This window comes from Vigna umbellata, chromosome 3 (genome assembly GCF_029865625.1).
Source record: "Vigna umbellata cultivar VRB3 chromosome 3, Vumbellata_1.0, whole genome shotgun sequence".
Classification (NCBI taxonomy): Eukaryota; Viridiplantae; Streptophyta; class Magnoliopsida; order Fabales; family Fabaceae; genus Vigna; species Vigna umbellata.
Window position 1 is genome coordinate 12308778 of NC_142167.1, and position 26627 is coordinate 12335404.

Genomic DNA, 26627 nt, shown 5'->3' on the forward strand with positions numbered 1-26627 from the left:
CATTTTTTCTATCATTCATTATGTATATCACCACCACATCAATAGAATGTTGAGCTTTTAAGTTGATTCGTGTAGTTTCATAATAGATTCTAAGGTTAAAAATAATTAATTTCTTTGCTTTTGTTATTATCGATGTGGTTTTCGTTTACTATTTATAAAAAGTAATAATTTTTATATTGTAGTTAATTAGTGAGGTGTTTTTAATCTATATCCATGTTAATCATATGAATTTAAGGATTTTCAAATTTAACTGAGACTATACTTTGATTTAATTTAAATTTTTTTATGTGATTAAATTAATTTTTGTCAATAATGAGGTTTTTAAATCTAATTGAGACTAATATTCAGTTTATGATTAAATAAAGTTTTACCAATAATTGAGGTTTTCAAATTTAATTGAGACCATAAATTTTATTTAGAAAGTTTCATGTGATTAAATGACATTTTGCCAATAATTGAGACTTTATTTTGATTAGAGGTAATCATTTTAACTGAATAAGTCAAGACTTTACTTTGATTAACTAACTTTTTACTTGCTGAATAGGAAAAGGGACAAACATGATTAAGTATAGTAAATTTCTATTCAAATTGTATTTTGGTTGAATTTACTATAGATCATCTAAAAGTTCTCACTTCTAATTGAAATTGTACTTTGGTTAAAAGTGATAATGCAAACAAATCAATTGAGACTTTGCATTGATTGATTTGAAAATATAAAAAAATAACAAAATTTAACAATAATCTTTAGCTAATCAATGAAGAATTTATTTTGAAAGAGTAGTGAAATCAACTTTTTTTAATATAATTGTTTTAGGGGCCTTTTATTAATTTGATATTTCATTTATTGTTATGATATTTAAGTTGTCTGTTATGATGCACCTCTCTTTCCTGGAAGTGAATCCAATAACATCTTAACTTCTTTTCTTGTTACATCTTTCTCCAAAGCAAGATCAAGAAAAAAGAAGTCAAAAGCACATGAAACTTTCATGTGGACTAGGTAATGCATTTTGGGTGTACTATTAAGAGAACATCTTAAACATTTGAAGCCACTACTAAAGTCATACCACCTTCATCCCCTTCATTCATAAACATATCTTATGATCCTTCACCTAACCTAAACCCAGACATATGAATCAAACAACCATCAGCAAATTAACTACCTCTAATAATACCATCATAAACACAAACATACAATACCCAAATGAGGAGTATAAGCTCAAAATTGACCTACTAAATGCCTTGCCAAAATTTAATAGGTTACTAGTGGAAAATCAACATAAACACATGAGACAATTCCATATATTATATGAAAACTTTAGATCTCTTAGAATCTCATTATAAAATATAAAAATGAGAGCTTTCCATTTTCCTCTTTGAGGAGCAACTTAGGATTGGTGGTACTACCTCTCAACAAGAATTATCAATTAAGAAACTATGGAAATAATTTTCCTAAAGAAAAATTTCCCTACATCCTGAGTGGCTTTTGGTCGTAGAGAGCTTCTTGGAATTAAGCAACGAGATAAGGAAACCCTTAGTGAGTATTAGAAGACATTCAATAAACTTTGTGCACCTTGTTCTCAACATCAAATACAAGAAGGCGTCCTTATTCAATACTTTTATGAAGGCTTGAATTTGTCGAATAGGCAATGGGTAGATATTGCAAGCGGATGATCTTTCCTGGATAAATTACCACAAGATGCTAGATACCTAATAGAATGAAGGGCATTAGATAGCCAACAATTTGAAAAAAGAGCAAAATTCAATGACCTTGTTAAAGGGAGTTCACAAAATGGAGACTTGTGCAATAAAATGGAAAAAAGATAAATGATAGAATAGATGGGCTAGAGAATAAGATAAATGATCTTGTAAACTTGTTCAAGACTTCTGTTAACAATATTTTTGATCTCCAGAAACGAAACCAAAAACTTGTTGATGGATCGGCAAGTGTACCGAATTGCATAAGTAATATAAAATGGTAAGACCAAGTATCGTATACCAGAGGACTCTCGGCACTAAACAGTTGTGTGATAACTCAATTAATTAAGAGATTTTTGGTTTCAAATGCAAAGACATAAAATTAAATATGAATGCAAATTGATCAATAGTAGAGTAACACAAAGATGAACGGAGGTTGTTTATAAAATGAGATGAATATGTTGTTAGGGTTTGATTTCACCAAGTTTACTCTCACGTATATAAAAATTCTTCTTTTTACATTAATATTAACGTCACTCACTAAATTACTTAGAACCCGATCCTTCGGCGCAATAAGCCTGCCTTAATTTCTAGTTCGTGCAATTCCTAGCGATCCTAGAAAATTAAGTCCGAAGATCAAGAGCTTAAGAGGACCAAGTAATCATGCCCTCATCCCATCTGAGCTCCATCTCCTTAGCACTTCATCTTTGCTTCCTATATTAACTCATTTTATATCAAAACAAAGGGAATTAGTCATAAAATCATCAAATTCAACCTCAACTCTCTTATTCACACAACTTAATGAAAAGTATGACTTCAAGCAAGTTTCTAAGTGAAAAAGGGTGTATTTAGTATCAAAATTACATCACAAATAACGATATTTTCAACCGTTAACAACTTCCACTCCACAAGTTGCAAAGGGATGTGTATTTTGTTCTTTAATAGACCATCATATTGATGTATCTCCAACTTTGGTAGTGATGGCAAAATCATAGCCAAGGGTCCTATCACTAGGAGTATGGCCAAGTTCCTACAAGAAGAATCATCTTTAGGAGGAGAAACAAAGTTTTACTTCACTTAGGCCATCATGGAAGATGAAGGAGTAGTGTAGGTTGTTTAGGCCATTATATTCGGCCATGTAGTGTAGGTTTGCTTAAGGCTTGTATTAAGACCTAATTAGCTTAGGGTTTTTCTTAATATGGAACATCCAAACCAAAGGAGGTGTGTGTCATGTGTCATGCTTTCATCGGAGAGAATTTACCTTTAATAGTGGTCACATGACACTCTAAGATTGGAAAGAATTTTTTTTTGCTAGTGGCCACATGTCCCTCCACCATTGAAGAGGATTTGTGACACTTGTCTCCATCCTAGAGGAGTGGAATTCTCAGCCAAATGCATGCAAAGTGGCTAGGATGCTTTTAGGGTTTGTTAGGAGACATTATTGCTTATATATTGAGGTGTCTCCACCCTTGTAATCATCTTGGATGTTTATTAATGTTATGCTGCCCAAATTTGGCCATACATTTCCTAGATCAAGACTAGAGCAACCCTAGAGGTCCCTTTAGTCACCTTCCTCCTTGAGTTAGTCCAACCTCTCTTTGACCCATCAAACATTACACCACCACCACCACCACTATAACTCCTAGAGGTCGTGAGCTTCTACCCTTTTCCCGCCATCGCTCGTCATCCTTGAAACATTTGCACCCTCCTTTCCATACCATCATCGAAGGAAACACCCCTCCATACACATATTTTAGCTTTGACCTAACCTAGCATAAGGAGGTTGCTATCATGTGGTATCAAGAGCTTTAGTTCTTCAAGAGCTAAGTTTCCCTAGTTCCCTACCTATATTTATTATTTTTTATGTGTTTTATGTGTTTTTCTTACTTTTCATAGTCTTGTTATAAATTTTGTTGATTTTATGGTTCTACTTTGTTCTTCTCTTGGAACTATTCATCTTCTCCACTAGGTTTCTCATCTTTTTATGTTGTTTATGTGACTTTTCTGTTTCTGAGTCATTTCTGGCCATTTTGTTCAGTCTTATATGCTTATTTAGTATCATTTTGATTTTTGAATCCATCAATGTTGTCTAGAGTCATGTTTAGTCCTTCATATGTCTCTATTTTCAAGTTTAACCTTTGAAAAATCACCAAAATACATGTTTGAGCAATTTTCAAAATTGTTTCATTTGAGTACCTTTGAGTGATTTTTCTTTGCATATTTGAGTTCATAATTGTTGTTAGATTATCAACTAGTTTGTAGAGTTAGGTTTCATATTGTTGTTAGATTATCAGCTAGTTTTTAACTTTGCCTTGGCCTCATTACAATATGTGAAAAGTCCTCATCATCATCAATTACATGTTTTTTTTTAAAGTATGTGAATATTAGAGTCTTATTAAATATGAAGAGTGTTTACTTACATGTGTATTTTGATTGAAAACACAAGCCGAAACACTTAAATGAATTTTAGTGAGAAATATAAATTTTAACAAGAGTAATCTCTTTCATATTTGATTTTTTCAAAAGATTAGCTCATGTATAAAAAATAGAATTTTTCCGTTTGTATGAACATGTTGATTTCTAGAAGATTGATTTGTTTCTAGTGATGTTAATTCCTTTGATCCAGGGTAGATTTGGAATAAAATTAATTCATAACAAAGTTTTAAAATTGTTCTTTTTTTGCCAAGAGTGCAAAAGGATAAGTACGGAGGTGTGATAGGTACATATTATTGCACTCATTTCATGTTTAATTTTATATTTTTAATTAAATTTTTGTCTTAAAAGATTGATTTAATTAAGATTTGTGATTATTGGACTTATTGAGCTTGTCACATAAAAATGTATTAAAATAAATTTTTTGTTGCATAAATATCTTTGAATATTTTAATGCTTGTTGATGTAGAAAATTAAGTTTTGGTTCATTCAAAGTGTGAAAATAAAGAATCAATGGTTCCAAATTAACAGAATGAGTAGATGAAGTAGCAAACTAAGGAAAAAAAAAGAGCCCATCTTAACACCTTTAAGAATTATCTCCTCTGTATCTTGGTTATTAACATAGCAAGAGTTAGCATAAAATCCAAAGCAAAAATTAATATCTTGAGCAAACGTGGAAACACTCATTAGATTTTTGGTTACTATAATAAATCTTTCATAATGAGAGGAACGTGATTATTTGAAACAATTCAAGAAGCATAACCAATTGGTAAATATGCACACCTACACCATATAATAGTGTTGGAACTAGTATAAAGGGCTTTCTTGGAGAAATTGTTGGAATCATTGGTGTTGTCATGCATTGCTCCACTATGATGATACCACAAGGGGTCACTTATGATAAAGGGTGTTCCAAAAATGGATGAAACAGTATCAACATTGTTTGTGTTAAAAATTGAAAAAGATTAGCTAAAGGATTACAATTGTTGTCAATATCATATTAGTGCCAAAATTGGTAGAAATGTGAAAAAATTTTCCACAATTTTCACATTGTGGTTTCTGTTCAGAGAAAGAATTTGAATTAGACAAACTACTCTTGTGATTTGGTCTAGATTGAGAAAAACGTGAAGATTTATTAAACTGGGATTTAAACCAAGAAGAATGGTGAGTAAATATTTTTGGGTTGGCAGAATTAAATTGAGATTTGTTTGAAGAACTAGATTGAGAGGCCCACAAGCAAGAAGCATGATTTTTTTTTTCAACATAAAAGGTGACTGAAAGGTGATGTTTTTCAATACTCTCTTCTTGTGAAAGGAGCAAAGCTTCAACTTCCTCGACAATGTATTGATCCAAGTGAGGCAGAATAGCGGTAATGAAACAATCATATTCTTCTAATAAACCATCTAGAATGGCTTCGATATGATCATCGGTGGAGATGGAGAGTAAATAGTGGCAAGCAATTTTCACACTTCTTAATATCAAAAAGGTAGGTAGCAATTGACCAATCTTTCTTTGGAGATTGAATTTGAATCTTGAACTTCTTGACATGTGTATGAGTTTGAGAGGCATAATAGGTCTTGAGATTTGCCCAAACTTGTGTAGCAATAGTAAGACCAATAATCTTGGCCAAAATGGTAGAAGGCATTGACATAAGGAGTCAAGTGAGAAGTTGATCTTGTTGCTCATGCTTTTGAAATTCAGGATTGACAATGTAACACCCCAAATACCATGTGCTGCATTACCCTTATCATGCATACAACCTAACGTTAATACTTATAAAGCTTGAATATCAATAGTTAAACATTTGCAAACACATTGACAAAATATGTATTTTTATTTGTAAAACACATTCATTAGGCTTTCAAATATAAACCAATTAAATGCTTTCTTTTATTTTTCTTATGGTTTTTCACATCTAGCCAAAGACTTCCTTCTCTGGTAGAGTGAGTGATTTGTTATCATCAAAACTTTATTAGCTTAAAGGGCTCATCTATTTTAACAATAGGCTCATCCAACGAGTTCATTCATTCAATGAAGGAATCAATTGATAATTCTTGAAATTACTTTAAAATATTAATTTTTGCATAGGTACATCTATAAAGTGAAATCAACTAAAAGTACATCGTTTATCAAGTACACCGTCTAATAAGTACATCGTCTAATGAGTTCATCCTCAAGCAAGAACTTGTTCAATAAGTACTCATCTAGAAAGTATTTGTTTACTAAACTCTTGACAACTAATGAATGCATCATTTTATCATTATCAACCTCTACTTTTCTTAAGTTTGTAAAATAAAATCATCTAGTCTTAAAAGAACTACTTTAGCTAAATAATCCCAAACTCACTCACTCATCCTGTAGTCTAGAGTCTCCTTTATTCAATAGTAGATCACCCTTAACTACCTTAGTTGACTCCTATTAGGTATTTATATTCATTTTCTTAAGTTCAAAATTTATACCTACAATATAACCACTTGACTCAATCAACATACTTATCTAACTTTTTTCGTTCCTCTCAAAACCTCAAATTTTAATAAGAACCATTCAACTCCAATTCCCACCCCCCAATAATCACATAACATAGTATTATGAATCAACCATACAATCAATAGATAACATCACACCAGTACAATAATAAAAAAAGACACCGGTTAGTTTTCTTTATATGCATCGGTTCTACAACCGATGCATACATGAACGAGGTAAAAAGGACACGTTTTATGCCTCGGTCAGACATCGAGATAAAACAGTATAGAATTATGCCTCGGTTATCTAAGAACCAAGGCGGTATATTTTTTTTTCTCAGATTTTATTACACAATGGAACCGTGCTCTTCAGATCCAAAAATCAATTTTCATGTCACAGAGAATTCCCATTGCCGTTGATTGATCATGTGTAAACCTTCAACCCGAGAAGTGGCTCTGATGGCTGAGTGGTGCAAGTGAAATTGTTTTTCAGCAACAAGAAAATCTCAAAACCAGAAAATCCAAAACCAGAAAATCCCAAAACTGAAAATCCAAAACCAGATATGAAGAAGAAGCAGAAGAACAAGAGTAGATCTGGAGCAACAGCAGCGACAACGTCACTCGCGGAGGGGAAGAATGGCTGAGGCAACAGCGGCAGCGGCAGATCTGGAGCAGCAGCAGCGGCAGCGTCACTCGCGGAGGGGAAGAATGGCTGAGGCAGCGGCGACAACGGCAGATCTGGAGCAGCAGCAGCGACAACGTCACTCGCGGAGGGGAAGAATGGCTGAGGCAACAGCGGCTGAGGCAGCAGCGGTAGCGGCAGATCTGGAGCGGCAGATCTGGAGCAGCAGCAGTGGTAGCGTCACTCGCAGAGGGGAAGAATGGCTGAGGCAGCGGCGGCAACGGCAGATCTGGAGCAGTAGCAGCGGCAGCGTCACTCGCGGAGGGGAAGAATGGCTGAGGCAGCAGCGGCGGCAGCGACAGATCTGGAGCAACAGCGACAGCGTCACTCGCGGAGGGGAAGAATGGCTGAGGCAGCAGCGGCATCGGCAGATCTGGAGCGGCGACGGATATGGAGCGACGGATCTAGAGCGGCAGCAGAGGCGGCGGATCTGGAGCGGCGGATCTGCAGCTGCGGTCGTCTGGAGGCAGCGGCGTCTAGAGGCAGCGGCGGTTGTCTGGAGGCAGCGGCGGTCGTCTGGAGGCAGCGGCGGTCGTGTGGACTGTGCACGACAATGGGAAGAATGGGAGAGCACAGAGGGGAAGGGAGAGCACCGAGAAATAAGAAGTTGTTCGAGTGTGAAAATGAAAAGGTTCAAGAGTATAGGTAGTAAGTGTATAGGCAGCGGTCGTCTGCGAAACCCGAGGCAATAGCATTTTTTAAAAAAGTTTTATCCTCGAGACAGATGTATAGGCTTCGGGTCTGTTTCTAACCGAGACAATATTACCATTCGACCTCGGGTTAAGCTGTAACCGAGACATATAGTCTTTTACGCTTCGGGTTTTGCGTAACCGAAGCGTATATAACGCGTTAGTTTCCCGTTTTTTTACTAGTGTCATAAAAAGATACTCAAACCATATATCATTATTAATTACCTCAAAACATAATATATCAATAAATCATTCATAAATTCAGCAAAAATATCATCAAAATACTCAAGTGCATTTAAACTAACAAGCAAACAATAACGTTACAGTTTATCATCAACTTGTCCGTTCATACCACTATGTCATCATCAACTCGGAAATAATAATAACTAGTTAGCTTGTGTTTCTTATTCTTAAAGCCTTATCTCTTTCAAGTTCTACTAGTAGCACTATTTTTAGGTACTCAATTCCACACGAAAGAAGTTTTAGATCAATAATTTGAACATAAATGAATAGAGATCTTGACTTACAAAGACTTATCTTAAAGACGAAAGAGTAACATGCAAGCATGATTCACCACATACAAAGACATCACCCAAACTAACTCAAAAGGAATGATAAAGATGAACTTACTCAGTTTCAACTTCTAGTTAGTTCAAAATATAACTTTTAACACAAAGCTCTTTCATGTCTTAATATCTTCAACCAATAAAGCAACAACATAATATTTCTAAAGAGAAGTAAGAGAACAACATAATATTTCTAAAGAGAAGTAAGAGAAAGAAGACAAAAGTGTGTTTTAGAAATATTAAAATTTGTAAAATGAAACTTAATGACTAAGTTTTTCTTTTATAATTCAAACTTTTAAAATAATTAAATATTACCAAGATAATCAACTTTCATCATAAATATCTATTCTCTTTTAGTTTCACATCATAAATTTCTAATCTTTTTATCTTTATTATTATTTGTAACCAATTTAAAATTAAAAAAAATTATAAATTATTTTTGAAATAAAAAAAATTTTTAAATACGTAATTCAATTCAATATTTTAAATAAATATGGTTATTACATATAAGTTAATTTTTAAATTTTATTTTAAACCTTTTAAAATATTTATTATTTTTATATTGTTTTCAATTTTTCTGCAATAATTTAATTTACAACTTCATAATGTTTAACAAAATATTAAATTACTTTATAATTTGCTTTTTATATTATAAATATAATTGTTTATTAGTTTGGTATATTTATTTTTGAATTAAATATGTGTTTTAGTTTCTAAACTTTAATGTAAAATTGAAATTTGTACATATTCAAAATTTTGATACAATTTGGTTTTCACAGTTTAAAAATAAATGGATATATTCCTTCTAATGCAATTAAGTTACATTTTTAAAGTGTCAAGTGACATTTAAACTTATCATTTGAATTATTTATAATATTTGACAAATTCTAGCTCAAATAAAGTTCTTTAAAAAATACATTTAGATTAAGAGGACTATATTCATTTATTTTTAATCTGAAAACTAAAATATATTAAAATTTTAAATAAGGACAAATTTTAATTTTACAATAAAGTTTAGAGACTAAATAAACATACTAAATACATATTTATCCGTTTATTTAATTAATACACAACAATAAGTAATTTTATCTAAATTTTTTTTTTATACTTTTAAAATTTCTTATCATAATATGTTAAAATTAAAATATAATATAAAATTGTAATAGTTATTCTTTTTAATTCACTTTTCGTAAAGATTACATATTAGAATAAAATATATGTAATAATGTAATAAAATAACCAATATATTACTTAATTGAATAATTCTCTTAAACAATTTAGTACCATAATTTAAACTGCTTTTTTTATTACTTTCATGATCTCAATTAATATTTTCTATCTTCATTGTTAATCTAATCACAAGTAATGATAAAGACTAAAAGGAGCTAAAATAGTGACAATGATACAAAAATATAAAAATTATTTTATGATTACCAAAACCTTTAAATTTTTATATAAAGTTTTATTTCTAAAAATACAAAAAAATGGGATCTTATTATGAAAGGTTGAGATATATTACTTTCCTAAGAGGAAATGCAAATTGCTGTAAAAAATAATCGTTGAAATGAATGACAACCACTTATACGTTTGGTGAACAGAAAAATGAAAAGAAATGAGAAAAAGTTCACCAACCTTTTACTCTTCAACGGAGAATTATTTATTAAATGTAGAAAGGAAGCAAAACTACTTTATCACGTGATAACATAAGAATGAAGCATTTCATCTACCATCCGAGTTGATGAGTTTGCGTACATCATTATAAAGGTAAATTAATATGTGAAAAAAAACACATTTTGGTATTTATATTGTACACGTTATATATTTTATTTTCTACTTTTGAAAATAACGTATATTATATTAACATATAATTTAAGAGTAAAAAATAAGTGATTAATGTATCTTATCTTTCATTGAGTTCATGTTAGTTCAGGAAAACTTTATGTTAAATATATGAAGTGATATTTTTTTTATTTTTTTACATTGAATGCCACGTGTCGGCCGTAAAAGGCTACAAGTATACAAGGTATATCGTGATCCAACATAAACCAACATAAACATTGTCCTTACATGTTTGACTTAGGGCATCCTATGTAAAAACTAATTTTAATAATTATTTTATTTCTTCATTGTACTTGTGGCATGAAATGGAATGGTCACGGTTTTGCCTTGCAATGTCCTCATATTCACTTACGCCAACGTGGTTAGGCTATTACTTCTTGCACTCTTACAATTACTTACGGCATCTCTACAATATTAGAAAAAGATTAAAAGATCATTCATACGAAAGCATTCTCATCTCCATTACCACCATCACTTTTTCGTTCCAATATCCATAAACCATCATTGCACTCTATTGTATTCATTTGCTTAATTGCTTATATTCTAAATTTTCCAACAACACAAAATTCAAGCAAAATCACTCAAACATGAATCAATAATAAAAAACATACCATATTACATCAAATATACACATTACACCATATTCATTAGAATCAATCCAATTTCATTCCTAAATGCATTAGAGCAACACATAACACATCAAATTGATAAAACTCACACCATACAATTCAAGATTATCTTTCCTTGTTAAAATTGCTCAATAAACTTTAAGATATTCAAAACATTTTAACTCACGTATTGCTGTGTATACCTAAGAACAATGCAATAACGATAAAGACATATGGTTATGATTACTAATCAACAAAGATTTATATTGATGATTAAAAAGTTGCATGCAAGTGGAAGAAGACTCACATGCAATAGAAACAGAAATAGACCAAGAAAAATAACTGGAAATCAATGGAAACTCAACCAAGAAAAATAATTAAAGTTATTGAATTACTCTAATGAATGAACAAAAATGTAGCATTTGAAATCAAACGAAAGAAATATGAATGATTCACAAGTTATAAATGAACAATTAAAAACATAGGACCAGACAAAAACACAAATAAATTATGAAAAAATAAAAATAAATATAAGTAATAAATTGAGGAAATTGGTAAATAAAGGTTAAGTATATTTTCTATTTGGCTTCATTAGTCTTTTGGTTTTTGTATTCCCTTTTACGTGATCCAATTTGGTTCTATAATTTGTTGTTTTGTTTCATTAAGTTTTTGTATTTGTTAAAATGATCTAATTAAGTCTTTTATGTTAGATTCACCTTAACATAGTTTCTTACATATCATATGTTAATTTTTAGTATTTTTATTTTCTTTTAATTTTTTTTAAATAAATAAATTGTGATGTGTTAGGTTAGTGTCGTGTCATGTGACAATGCTAGTGTTATGTGTGTCAGTGTCATGTTTTAGTGTGATTGTTACATACTAGTGTTTTGTATTCAATTTAGTCTTTATATTTAAAATTTTGATTCAAGGAAGTCTCAATTTTATTTTTCAATTAAAATTAAAAAAAAATATCTATTTTAAAAATGTATAATAACGCTTGTAACTTTTAAATTTTAATATTTTTAATATGTTAAGTGTCACTTTAAATTTACATTTTTAATATTTTTTAAAAAAGTATAAGTTTAAATAGAGATTTTTTTATTGAAATTTAAAACGTAAAGAATATAATTAATTTAAACATTTAGGTAGAGTGATTTGATATGTAAATTTTGAAAAATCATTTCAACATGTATATATAAATTGTTTTATTTTAATTAAATAAAAGTTTTAAATATAAAAATTAAATTGAATAGAAGATATTGTGACGTGACATTAATTGATATAGACACGTGACACTAATATTACCACGTGACACAATAATAACTTATAATATTTTTAATTAATTTTTAAAAAAGATTAAAATAATAAATAACGTCACGAACTAATGTGACATGTATTAATGTAACATTGCCTCAATATAATGTAAATGACTTGATTAGATATTTTTACAAATTTGAGAACTTAATTAAGAAAATAAATAAATTAAAAGACCGAATTTAATATGTAAAGAAATACGGGAACAAAAAGAACTCATTTTTATTTTGTACTTTTCAGCTTAACACGTAGAGAGCATCAATACAATAACTTTTATCATATATTATGTAAGTCCGTTAAGTAGTTTCACCTTCTCTGTTAATAATATCTTCGCATTGCACACAAATATAAAAAATCCCATTTTTATGGGTAGTTTGGAAGTAAAAGATATCATTTTAGATTGTGTAATATGAAAACCAAAAATAATGTTTTGATTTTATAATTCAAAAACTAAAATTATTTTTAGACTTAACAATTCGGAAGTAAAAATGACTTTTAAATTAAACAACCTAAAGTCATATTTTTCTTTTTGAAAAAGACTCTCAGATTGAAATCTAGAAAAAAATAATCAGATTATAAAATCAAGACAAAAAATAAATTGTAATCCCAAATTCAGAAATGACTTTGAAAGTGTACAATCCAAAAACTTTTTTTTCTTAACTCTTCAATTTCAAAAGTTATTTTTTACTTCCAAATTACAGATGCAGAATTATTTTGGTTTTAAATTATGCAATCCTAAAACCTTTATTTAAGAAAACAATAGTTTCCAAACATGATATTTGAAAGTGTCATTTAAAAAAAATTGAAAAACATTTTAGAATTTACAATCCAAAAATTATTTTTAAATTCCTACAATCAACAAATCAGAATTGTACAATCTAAAAAAGAACAAAATGGAAATTTTTATATTGATGGAGTGCAAGATGAAAATATGAAGGTACAAGAAGAATTTGCCTATATTACAACATCCCCATCTATTAATATCCACTTCTTTTCCAAGTCCTTTTGCCTGTGCCAACATATCACTTTCAGATCAATCAACAACTTCCACTTTAATAGAACAAAATTTCTTCAAATAATTCATAAACATACTATATCATATCTAACTCATTTTTAATATTTCTAATTTAACTCATTATTTAACTCTTAAGGCATTGATATCCATCTACTTATATAGAATATTAATTAAACTCGTTCGAGTATTTTCTTTCTTAAATGAAAAACCGACTTAATAACAACTAAGTTCCTGTGCTTCAACAGAACCGTTATTGAACAAGTATGCCACATTTGGAAAGGTTAAGTTTTCTTTTAATATTTGAACTTTTACATCAAATTCAAAACACTTCCATATCAGAGATCAATATTTTGTACTTTCAACAGAAAATAGAATGTTAAGAAAATTCGGGTGAATACTAAGTATATGAAGTACTGAATAACTTGAAACTTTTTCAAAATCTGTGGAAACTATTTTTTAATTCATTAGTTGTGTCGTATGTGGAAGGAAAAAATTTGAACACAATTAATATCTGAAGTTCATAATCAATGAGTAATTCCAACTCAGCCCAACAGAATCAGAAAGCTAGCATCCTTGATTTGCTTTATTCTATTTGGTTTTCAAAGTTCTGTATCACATAATCTGATCATCAACTCAGAAACCATTCTTCGAGCAAAAGGTATATAACTGAGGCTATACCTGTAACAACGTGGAACTATTAATGAACTACATAAAAATAAAAAACAAACATGTTATGGAAAGGAGTACTGTGTCAAATTCTTCTGTAGAAATGGTTTTCACTATTCATGTCAGGAAACAGCGCTGTTGAAAGCAAACTCACCAAATAAGGGCACCAATCTCAATTATGACAGCAACTATGGTCAGCACTTTGCTATGAATCTACAAAACATGAAAAATTAATCAGTTTTCCATTCAACTAAAGGCATATTTGGGTATTTTCATCGTCAGAACTTCTCTAGAAAAAGAACATAAAAAATGTGTACAAGTTTTTTATAAATTAAAACTAGCTTATGTATAAGTTAAAAATCTAATTTTAGAGAAGTAAAACGACAGATTTTACAAATTAGCTTATATACATTATAGTTTTAACTTATGCAAAAACTTATTTTATCTGTCTTCTCTTAAAGAAAATTCATCGTAACAGATTGTAAGAAAAGTGACAGGCCACAAAGTTATTGAACAAAGTGAGATCGCTTCCTTGATTAAAGAAACAAGATTCATAGTGTACCAAGAATTAGTAAGCGTGTTTTATCAGACTAGGTAAGTAAAAAAAAGGTGGAAAAGATTATTATTCAAATGTCCTCACTAATATTACTTTTTAAGATTAGCAACTCAAGAGAGCATTAAAAAAATGCAAGTAATTTGTATTCCAAACAATAGGTACTTGCTATATGGAGCTTGTAGCGATCAAAGGAGTAGGGATTACCCAAAGAGCACAGATAAGTGCTATAACCACGCATCCAAGGTATATGGCTGTAGCAAAAACCCGAACAGGGTCAAACATCATTCCCAATTGCTGTGCAGGTCCAAGAAGAAAGCCTGTACTGTTAGACACACAAACCGAAGTTAGAAGGTTTCTTGAACTAAATCCTGTAAATTGAAATAAAATAAAAGTGAGTCAGTCTTGCATATTGCATAACAGCACAAATATTCAAAAATAAACGGAAGTACATAATAGAAGTCTAGATCTCACTATTAACACCTATAAATATCTCATTGTATTTGGCATTTTCAAGCAAGGAAATTTGAGTTCTCTCTTGTACTTCTCACCTCTTCCTCTAACAAAGTAGTATCAAGAGCTAAGTTTAATCTAGAGAGTTGAGAGATGGCAAGCAATGGATATATAACCTTCCAATTTCCCGTCTTACAAAAGAAAATTAAAAAAAAAAAAATTTGTCTTTGCCCGATTTGGCTTTCAAGGTACTTGGGAGATTGTACAAAAAGGCTATGAGGAAGATAGATTATCTCCACATGAGATGTAGAAATTGTTAGAGTCATTCTAGATATTTCTATATTTAAAATTACATAACATTTCTCCCCCTTAATTTGAAATTTTCTTCTTCACACCAATCTTTGCTCTGAACCTTTGAAACTCTTCAAACTTTAGTGGCTTCGTGAAAATATCTAGAACTTGATCTTGAGTCTTAACATACTTGATCTCCACTTCCCTTTTAGAAATGGATTCTCTAGTTAAATGATATCTCATGTCTATATGCTTGCTTTGATCATGAAATCCAGATTCTTTGCTAGTGCTTGTGCAGACTTGTTATCTATGCAAATCTTTATAGTTTCCACTTTTGGTAAATGAAGTTCTTCCAATAATCTCCTTACCCAAATCGCACGACAAGTGCATGAAGTTGCTGCCAAATATTCTGACTCATATGTTGAAAGTGTGGCAATGGGTTGTTTCTTTGAACTCCATGAAAAAGCACATCCTCCCATGAAAAATATAAAGCCACTAGTGTTATTTCTATCATCAATATCTCCCGCATAACCACTATCACAAAATCCATAAAGCTTGAAATTATTAGAAAAAGAATAAAATACCCCCCATGATCACTTGTCAATGCGACTATTCCATGCTCTTGGTTCTTGCTTTAATCCATACAAAGCTCTCTTCAATTTTAAAACCTTATCTTTATGTCCTTCAACCACAAAGTCCGAAGATTGCTCAATATAGGCTTCTTCTAGATAGCCATTTAGGAATGCAGACTTCACATCATTTTGATAGATCTTCCACTTCATTTGAGTCACCAAATAAATCAACAAACGGATTGTATCCATGCAAGTGACAGATGCATAAACTTAATCATTGTCTACTCCATGCTTTTGCTTGTAGCCTTTTACAATTAGTCATGCTTTGAATCTTTCAACTGTTAAGGCAAGATTGTCTAAAACCTTTTTTTGAAGTTTAACATAATCGTCTAACGATAGCATCTATCAAATGAACCGTCTAGGATAAACACGCTAAACGCTATATGTGTAAACGTTATCCTAAACGCTAAACGTTACACTTGGAAAAGAGAATGATTTTAATATTATCATTCATGTCTATTACACATTCCTTACACCTATTTGTAACAATCTAATCTTCCAAAATAAGGAAATAAGGGAAAAATAATATTGAAAAATAAACTAGAAGATTCTACAGATATTTTCTCTAATTAGAAAGATTCTATAGATATTTTCTCTAATTAAGAAGATTTTCCTCTATTACAACACTCTTCCTCAAGTTGGTAAATGAATATCAATCATTCCCAACTTGCCTACAAGATCTTGAAATCTACCCTGAGGGAGCCATTTTGTAAAAATATATGGTATCTGAAGTTATGTAGGAACATGAGTTGTAATCACAAGCCTCTGACTAGATTATCTTTGACGAAATGTTTGTTAATCTCAACGAGTTTGGTTGTCATGTTGTACTGGATTATGGGCAATGCTCATGGAAGACTTATTGTCATAGTATAGTTGCACAGGGTTGTCCACCTTGACTTTAAGATCATCAAAAATGATTTTCATCCAGAGTCCTTTTCACATTCCTTGAGCAAGAGCTCGGAATTCAACTTTTGCACTAGAACGAGATACTCGATCTTGTGTTTTGCTCCTCCACATTACTAGACTATCTTCAAGAAGTATACAATATCCAGAAGTAGAGTTTCTGTCAGTAATAAAACCTGCATAGTCAACATCAGTGTATATTTTCATAGTTAATGTGTCTTCCATTTTGAACAATAGCCCCTTTCCTGGACTTGACTTCAAATACTGGAGAATTTTGTCAACTACTTGCATGTGTCTCTCTCTTGGATCATGCATAAATTGGCTCACTACACTAACTACATAAGCAATGTCTGGTCTTGTGTGTGATAGATAAATCAATTTTCCTACCAATCTCTAATTAGATTCTACAAATATTTTCTCTAATTAGGAAGATTTTACTCTAATTACAATCATTACTCCAATTAGACTTTGCCTAAACGCTAATACATGTATCATGCCTAAATGCTTGGGAACGTCTAACGCTTTTAATGGAAACAAAGAATGCTCACATTCTTTGAATCTTGCCACATTGACATGTGGGACGTAGTTGAAAATGGTAACTATATACCCTTTGATGAAGAGGGTGAGCCCCAGGCTAGAAGCAGATGGTTAGACGAGCAAAAACAGAGGTATCTCCTAAACTCTAAAGCTTGGAATTCTCTAATGTGTGCTCTTTCTGAAGAGGAGTAAAGGAAAGTACAAACCTACAAATGCGTCAAAGAAATGTCCTTACACTCACCTTTTAGTGTTAGTAACAAGGTTGGCTCTTCTTTTTCATTAACAAGATTAGCTTTTTCCTCCATATCATTGGGACGACATTCCCAAGAAAAATGACCAACCTTATGGCAATCGTAACATTCAACTTTAGATTTCTCATAACTCATTTCATTTTGAAAATAATCACGACCTCTTCCTCTTGCTCTTCCACATGCTCTTAATGATGAGTAGCTTCTTTCTCCACTGTTTGAATCATTGATACCATTTCCTCTTTCTCCCTATGCATGAGCATGTCCTCTTCCTCCTTGTCCACATCTGTGTCCTCGTTGACTCCTAAATGCTTCATTATTCTTCAAAGAAGCTTCAACTTTGAGGGCTTGCTCTAATGACTCTTCTTGTTTTCTTTTCATTCTTTCTTCATGAGCTTGCAAAGAACCTTCCAATTCTTGAAGACTCTTGGAGTCAAGATCTTTTGACTCTTCAATCGCGCATACCACATACTACTCTTCAAATTTGGAGTCAAACAACGAAGGATATTTTCTATCACATGAACATCTTCTATTTTATCTCCATATTTCTTCAATTGATTAACAATCGCCTTTACTCTTGAGCATTAACCTGATATTGATTTGGATTCCTTCATCTTCAGAGCTTCAAAGTCATTTCTTAGTGATTGAAGCCTTATCGTCTTCACTTTGTCAACACTTAGGAGGGATTTTTTCAAGATCTCCCAAGCTTCCTTCGACGTAGTAGCGTAGGCAACCTTCTCGAACATCGAGTCATCCAAATATTGTTGGATGAGAGTAAAGGCTTATTGTTCCTTTTTCCTTATTTTCAACAAACCATTTCATCTGGAGATAATCTATCTTCATCTTGTGGCTCCTCATAGCCTTTTTGTATAATCTCCCAAGCACCTTGAAAGCCAAGTAGCACTTTCATGCATGGACACCATTTTTCATAATTTTCTTTTGCAAGACGAGGAAATTGGAAGGTAGTATACCCACTGCTTGTCATCTCTCAACTCTATCTTTTTTCTCTCAAACTCTATATCAAATCTAGCTCTTGATACCACTTTGCTAGAGGAAGAGGTGAGAAGTAGAAGAAAGAACTCAATTCCTTCCTCTAAAATGTCAAGTACAATGAGGTATTTATAGCGTTAATGAAGAGATCTAGACTCTCTTTGGGAGTTAATTATGACAAGTGTCCATCAATGATGAGGAAAAAAGACACAAAATGTTTTATGAGCAAGAACGTAAATGACTTGAGGTAGCTTATCTGTCTTCATATTGTTTAGATGTTGGGGATTGTTACATGCATGAAAATAATTAAAATTTGTGAATCATTCTATTGACATCAAGCTAGACCAACCAACAATACCAACTCTATTAAATATACCCTTACGTGTTGATGAAAAATTATAATAGTTTAAATAAGAAAACAGAGAACACTAACGAAAACATGCAAGAAGAATAGAGCCAAACAAGTAGGCCCAAAAGGATTGCAAAGCGGAAAACAAAATCATAATGTTTATTACAAAGAAAAGAGAAATACTAGGTTGTAGAATTGGCTGTTTGATTCTGTTAGTGCTGATGTAGTAATTTGTTAGATTGGTTAGAAGGTATTTTGTTAGAATGAGCATATGACCTAGATTTGCTATATATTTTTGCAATTTCCTTTATTCAAAATACAAAATACAATATTAATTCTCTATCTATCCTTTACTAAGCAGGTATCTTTGTCCCAAATTAAGAGAATTCAATCCCTCATGATATTGTATAGATTAGGGATTACATTTTATATTTCTTTAATTTTCTTTTGTTGTATCATTCAAATTCTTATAAATAGGGAATCATGTTTGTGCTTATAACACAATTCCTTGTAAATCTTTCCATATGGTATGAAAACTAATATTCTCTTTCCCTTCCCTCTGTTTTTCTTTTTGGTTGTTGTGTGGCCTCTTCACATGATTATCATCACAAACCACTGTCAATCCCTTTCTGGCAGTATGCTTGATTATTGCCTAATTAAAACTCCAATGGAGTCCAGTGTCAAACTTGAACATCATAGATATTAGCTTTGCAGCCAGTGTGGTAAATGAATTCCTCAACACCCTTTGTGGTAGTCAATGAGATGTTTTCATGTTTATCATTAGATATGTCAAGAATGCACCAAGTAGCAGACTTTTATATGTAGATAAAAGTGACACCAAGATTGTGTTGAAGTTGAAGTATGAATTGGAGTCTTATTGTGTAAAAATTAAGTTGAGCAACATGTGATAAAGCTTACAAACATATTGTCTTAAAGTTTTGGATTTAAGACTGGTTAAGTTCTCTAGCATTGTTAACTTGTGGCCCATTGGTGAAGATCTCTTTGGTGTTTCTCTTCTTAGGATTGATCAACAAGTGATATCAAAGTTAATGGTACTAATAAGGAAAGAATTAATACTTGAAGGGGAGATTGTTGAAGTTTAAGTATGAGTTGGAGTCTCACATCTCATAAAAATGAACAAGTTGAGCAACATATATGTCAACAAGACTCACAAACCGATTATGTTAAGACTTTAGGTTAAAGAGGTGGTGTCAACTTTTCTTTTTATTATATCATTTTATCCTTTATAAATAGACAATTATGTGTGCTCCTAACACACAATTCTAGTAACTCCTATAAACTCGAATGTTATTTTTCCTCTGGACATAGTTTAGGAGAAGTTAGTTTTAAATCTCACATATGAACAAGGAGCAAATTAAATCTACCTTCCAACGGCTAACAGGTTGCCAAAGGTGAACAACACCGCAAACTTTATGGGTTTCACAAAAACAATCATTGACTGCAAAGTAGAAAGAAGAGGGTAAATAAACAAAGTATGTTTAAGTTAACAAGACAATTTACTTGAGGTTTTGCAAATTTCAGAATTAATAGAGAACAAACTATCAATACTTTTGCACCATGTATTATCTGTTACACAATATATGATATTAAAAAATTTTCAGAGATCAATACATTTATGTGAGCCAAGTTACTGAGATTGCAAGAAGAAAAGAAAATGGCGTGAGTTTTAAATAATAGGTAAGTTACAGGAGAAGATTGAAATTACGTCACTCTTATATAAGAGGACTAAGCACATTTAAGTTGATTTAAGTTGATTGTCATCTCATCACATGAGAAACTTAAATATGGAGATATTGTTACAAGCTTTATCTACTCTAGTGAGCATTTGACAGACATATTCACTAAGCCCCTTGACCTGTGTTCTATTTAAATGCACAGTTAGAGATCTATGTCCGTTTTCTTTTCTCTTTTAACATTTTCTAAAAACGTAAGGAACCTGAACCTAGAATAGTTGCTAAAATGAAGTCTTTAAAAATGTTACTTCTAAATAAATGAATCTTTAAATAAGAAGTAACTAAAGAAAACCAAAAACTTGAGCTGTAAAGGACCAAAAAGAGCACAAACTAAGTGTTTTAATAAATGTATCAAAGAAAAGGTAAGAGTAACACCTATTGAGGAAAAGCTGATAGAATATTGCCTGTAATGGTTTGAAAATATGAAGAGAAGACCAATAGAAAACCGGTCAGAAGAGTTAATGGGAACTAAGAACACCCAGTAACTACAGATAAAGAAAAACAGATACACCGACAAGATCTAAATAGCCTTGTTGAAACTTAACTTTTGAAAGAACAAAAAACCCTGTTTAGACACGCATCCCTTTCTTTCTGGGTGTAAGCAAAAGCGGAAATCAAAATAATTATAGGGCAGTAAGTATATAGACAATGCTCAAAGCAACCTGAAGAAAAAAAAAATAAGGGTATAACATTAACATATGCCAAAAAATAGGTTGGAGTGTATAGTTCATTATCTTGTCTTCCAATCATAGCTAATCATCTAGATGATCGGAGAAGTTGCTCAATTTTTAGTTGTTTGCTAGGAATCTTGGTTAATCAGTGTTATTGTACTGGGCTTGCACTAGATGCATACCTAGATTATAAGTATCGATAAGAGCCTTAGGTTAACCTTTTTGCATTAACACTACATCTAATTATCATTGAACACAATAGTTCTCTCTTTTCCACCCTTTCTGAAATTTTAACAATGACAAACATACTCAAATCTTTCCACCAAATGAATTTCAGTTATTTCATGCAACAAATTCTGCCAGTAGTACCTTATCCACCAAATTGACAAGGCCCAATTATGATTTCCCATTACATGGCAAGGTAAAGCCTTCTTGAACACTCTTGCAAGATATGGCATCTTTTTGTGAACCCAAGATGAGAAACGCAACAGGAAAATTAAAGTTTAAAACTACTCTTATGCTTACAAAAGAAATCTGATTTTAAACTTAGTCATTTGCCATCTGATGAAGCACGGAACATAACAGATTCCTAATAAACACCATTAACTTGCCACATTGCAACACCAATGGCCCATATGTAGACAAGAGCTTCATTCCGTTACACTAAACATTTGCCACTAATCTAACTATTTTATTACTAATTATGAGGGATTCATTCAGGTTCTCTTTTTCTGTTCTAAATTTCTAGCCGAAATCTAAATTAAACACAAGATCACAAATATATCACAATCGTACTCTAAATACAGAAGAAAGAGGAGACAAATGTCGCTCACCAGTAGCATGCAGACAACACCAGCAACAAAAGAAGCGGCAAATCCATAAATTCTCTGCATAGTAACAACCAAAAGTTATAAAACATATAGCCGTTACTGTTACATAAATCTGAAACAGCAAGATTAACGTAAAAAGTTTTGGCAGCACCTGTGTTGTTGAGAGGGAGCAGAGGCCACCTGAATCCTCACACAACAAACTCTCTCCCTCCTCTTCATTACCTACCGTTAATGACCGACCAATGTTCCACATTGTTTATTAGGAAAGGTTTTCTTGCTCACTGTTGGCACTGTACAAATTAGATGCATAAATCAAATAATATCTACATCCATTGAAACTGTAAGAAAGAGAATAAATATATTAAGATACCCCAGCAAGCAAGCATACATTGGAACTAATTTTTTTCAACCAGTGATGGTAAAAAATAAGAAAAATAATCTAATCTTTAATTTATTGTACGCAATTCCTATAATTCTCAAATAATTTTAGAAAAACTTACTTTTAACTTATATAAAGAAATATTTTTTCTCATAATTTTTTTTAGTTTACTTTCCTAAAACTCACAAATAGTTATGAATTAACACTCAACTTGCGGTGCTTAATATGACTCGCAGTATTTTCGATGTTTTCTTCCTTTGATCTTGAAAGGGGGGAAGGAAAAAGGACATACAAAAAATTGGTTTCATCAATTAGAAAACAATGAATAAGAGAAAATCTTACATAGATTGGCCTCAAGGGGTTCTTTGTTACTGAGAAATTTCAGTGGAGAAAGCAAAACAACCGAAAATGTAGCGCATATTCCCCGATGATAACCGCGTCTGTACAAATCATTGGGGACGGAAAGAGGAAAGTTTGGAGGCATGAATGGAGTTGAAGAGTAATAAGCTCTACACACGTTTGGCTGGCACTGGGCACCACTTACATTTTTCTGTTTTTAATTTAAAAACTATTGAGTGAAACTTGCTGTACGCGAATTTTAGTTTAATGGAATAATTAGATTTTTGTTATACATAATTTAGTATAATAACTTAAAATAATAAAGTGTATAATTAAAAATGTAAGATCTTAAACAGTATAGCATATTTTATAATTAATATCTAAAAACAATTTATAAATGAAATTGTTCGGATAGAAGAAAGAATAGCAGGGTAATCTAATTGTGTAATAATGACCAAACTGAAGTAAAATTTTAATAGTAAGAAATTATAAATTATTATAGCAATGAATTCAAATTATTATAAACTAAACTAAAATACTCTTCCAAATTATGATTAGTCCTTTAATGTTGATATTGTTTTACATTGATATTTGATACTAAAGACAGATGTATAAGCATATTGATAATAAGAGATTTTCCTTTTATGAATTCAAATCTCAATATAAATTGATTTTCTTAAATTAATTAGACTTGAAATTTTTCACCTATGTTGTGTGTTTGTTTGTAAGTAATGAAGAACTGAAATCATAAGGAAATCCTCAAAAACTTGAGGAGATGATGGGTGCAAAGGGGTCAATAGTGTGTGTGTGTGTGTATATATATATATATATATATATATATATATATATATATATATATATATATATATATATATATATATATATATATATATATATATATATACCAGCAAGGACCGGACGTCGTACGAAAGGACATCCACGTCATCGGACCACCAGACGGACCGGCCGCCCACATCATCATATGGGACCCGGGAAACTACCCTTCTACTTATTGTTGGGAAGGGTTAGGCAGGACGGACGCCCATGTGCCCAAAATCAAGACTCGCCCGAAGCTGGCTGCCCAGGTCGTGGACCCGTCAGAGCCGGCCGGTCAGGAGGATAAGTCCCACAGGACGGCCGGCCGCGTCACTAATCAACTTAGCTTAAGGTAAGTAGGGGTTCAAAGCTATTGGGCTGAATTGGGCCGTGATTAACTTTTCACTAATCCCAAGCCCATAGCGAAAACTATAAATACAGATCCAGGGTGAGTGGTAGATAGGTTGCATTTACTGCATATTTATTACTGTCTGAGAAAAACGCCATAGCTCTCAACTGACTTTGGCATCGGAGAATCTTTCGCAGGTCTCCCACCCGCGGACTGAAGAGAAGATTGAGGAGCGAGTATGGAGAGTTCGACGTACGAAGCACGAGCAGATGAAGACGTGGAGACGTTGGACGAACACAACCCTTCACATCCGAAACAATATCATTTATGAATAATTTTGTTGGGATAAAAAATATCTATAATCTTTAAACTAAATGAAAGTCTACTATTAGTAGACTATTTATGAATATTGATCATAAGTGACGTTCTAGTTTGAGTGCAAATTATTTATTTGAACATTTTATCATGTTTTTTTTGTGATAGTGGAAGGACATATAAAAACATTAAGTGTCAACAGCAAGTATCACCTTATATGGTTTAAGAGACCACACGAAGTGTTAATCTAGATTATCATAAAAATTTAATGATAAAATATTTTCTAGATAATTTAAAAATTTGAAAGGGTTTATCCACCGATTATAAAGTTTATAATTAAAATGAATTTTATGATCAATGGTTTAAAACTTAGTTTTAGACCGAAAATATATGAGTTTATGTAATTTTGTTCTTATACATTAAAGATTCTTCCAACTTTTTTTTAGTAAAGATATTTTACTCTTAAAGACCGGGAGGGATCTATAAAAAAACATTCTAATTCTCAAGTTAGTTATATGCGTCAGAAAATAATTAATGTTGTAATAATAAACGTAAATTATTACATCAGTAAATGTACTATTTATAAGTTTGAGTGGACCCTTTGGCTCATTTACCTCATGAGTCAATTGTTTGATCCCGACTTATGATCAGGTAGTGGTGGTTAAACAGGCCGACTTGTGGTCGGCTAGAAACAATCAAACATTTTTCTTACAAGGTCGACTTGTGTGGCTGGGTAGAAGTAGTTAAACAAACCGTGGTTGGGTAGAACACCATTACCTTCGGCAGACAACATATGGTACTGGTAGAAGGCACATCGTCCTCGACAAGCGACACCTAGTTATCAGCAAATGACACATAATCCTGGTTGGCAACACACAATCTTTAACAAGCAGCACATGACATTCAGAGGGCAGCACATAACCTTTGATAAGTAGTACTCGACCCTCGACATTCGGCCTCAATGGACAACATTTAACCTTCGACAAGTAGCACTCGATCCTTGACATGCAACACACAGTGTGTGCTTTGCATTAAGTTATCATAGGAAGATGTCAATGTTGATAAGGCCAAAAGGTAATCGACCATGTACAATACACTAGCCCCCAGCCTTTTCATGAGTTGAAGGCATGTAAAGAGCTTCAGTAAAACAATGGTAAATGGTACTTAGTGTAAAACCATGATGTTGGTATTCAGTACTTGTCTTGTGGAGTTTTGCAAAGAAAATTTATATCTTTGGTTATAACCTTACGGGTTTAGTAGCCCCCTAGCCTCGAGGAGTGTAACGACAAAGAGGTTTGAATGATGGGATGTAAGGTCTTACTAGATGTGAGTGGTGAATAGTTTCTAGGAAGTTCTCTTTCTTTCAGTACTCGTGTCCTTCCTTTTACCTTTTATAACTTGTATTTTTTGACCGATATATATATATATATATATATATATATATATATATATATATGTAGTCTAGCATAAGGCTAATTTTGTACAATTCCCTTAATGGTTGTTGGAAAAAAATCACTTTTACTCATTTAGGGCTTGATAAGGTAGGCAACATACAAATCTAAGAGATTTTCAACTGTGACTAGAGTGGTAAACGACACATGAGAGTTGTTCAACCAAGGCCGACAAGGTAGGCGACACATGAGATTTGACTAATTGAGGCTGACAAGGTAGGTGATAAGTTTCCAATATAAGTTAGTTTTGATATTAATTTGACACTTATCTTGTTTTGATTTTGTAAATATTTGTGTTAATCACCCTAATTTTACTTGTTTTCCAGGTTTTTATGAAATTAGAGAGTTAAAGATGAAATATGAAGAAAATAGAGAACTTTAAGCAAAATACGATAAACTAACTTTAACACAACTGTAGTGTGGAATTTGAGGCTTGAGTCACACGAAGAAAACTCACGTTGGAGGGAAACCTCAAGCCTTGACTTGAGGATAAAGCCATGAAGAATCCTTCACCTAGAAGTAATCTCAGGAGGCTCCAGCATAAAATCACAAAGCTTAAGCCACAGAAGAAACCTCGCGGATGAAGCCACGAAAGCTATCGCTGAAGCCACACAATTAGTTTCTATAAAAACATAATTTACTTTCTATTTTCGAGAGCTTTTGGAGAACCTTTTTGGAGACTTCTCACTGGGCTTTCTAGACAGTTTTAGAGAGAGACTTTAGAGATTTTTCTTACCTATTTCCTTTGTACTTTAAAAAACATCATTAAAGGACTAGGAGATGAAGTTCCTTCTT

General features: G+C 32.0%; 1 protein-coding gene across 2 annotated transcripts; it reads right to left on the reverse strand.

The window, feature by feature from the left end:
• Positions 1-13747: 13747 nt before the first annotated feature.
• LOC148201662 (uncharacterized) lies at positions 13748-23098 on the reverse strand. Of its 2 annotated transcripts, none has more exons than XM_088110787.1 (7): positions 22905-23098; positions 22335-22464; positions 22187-22240; positions 20314-20387; positions 14733-14850; positions 14127-14185; positions 13748-13984 (listed from the first exon to the last, which is right to left on the reverse strand). In XM_088110787.1, exons 2-7 carry the CDS (start codon positions 22434-22436, stop codon positions 13906-13908), a joined length of 486 nt encoding a protein of 161 aa, XP_087966913.1. In that variant the 5' UTR covers positions 22437-22464; positions 22905-23098; the 3' UTR covers positions 13748-13905. The 2 variants fall into 2 exon arrangements, with proteins under 2 accessions (XP_087966913.1, XP_087966912.1); XM_088110786.1 differs by having other exon boundaries at positions 22335-22473; positions 22905-23097.
• Positions 23099-26627: the final 3529 nt, after the last annotated feature.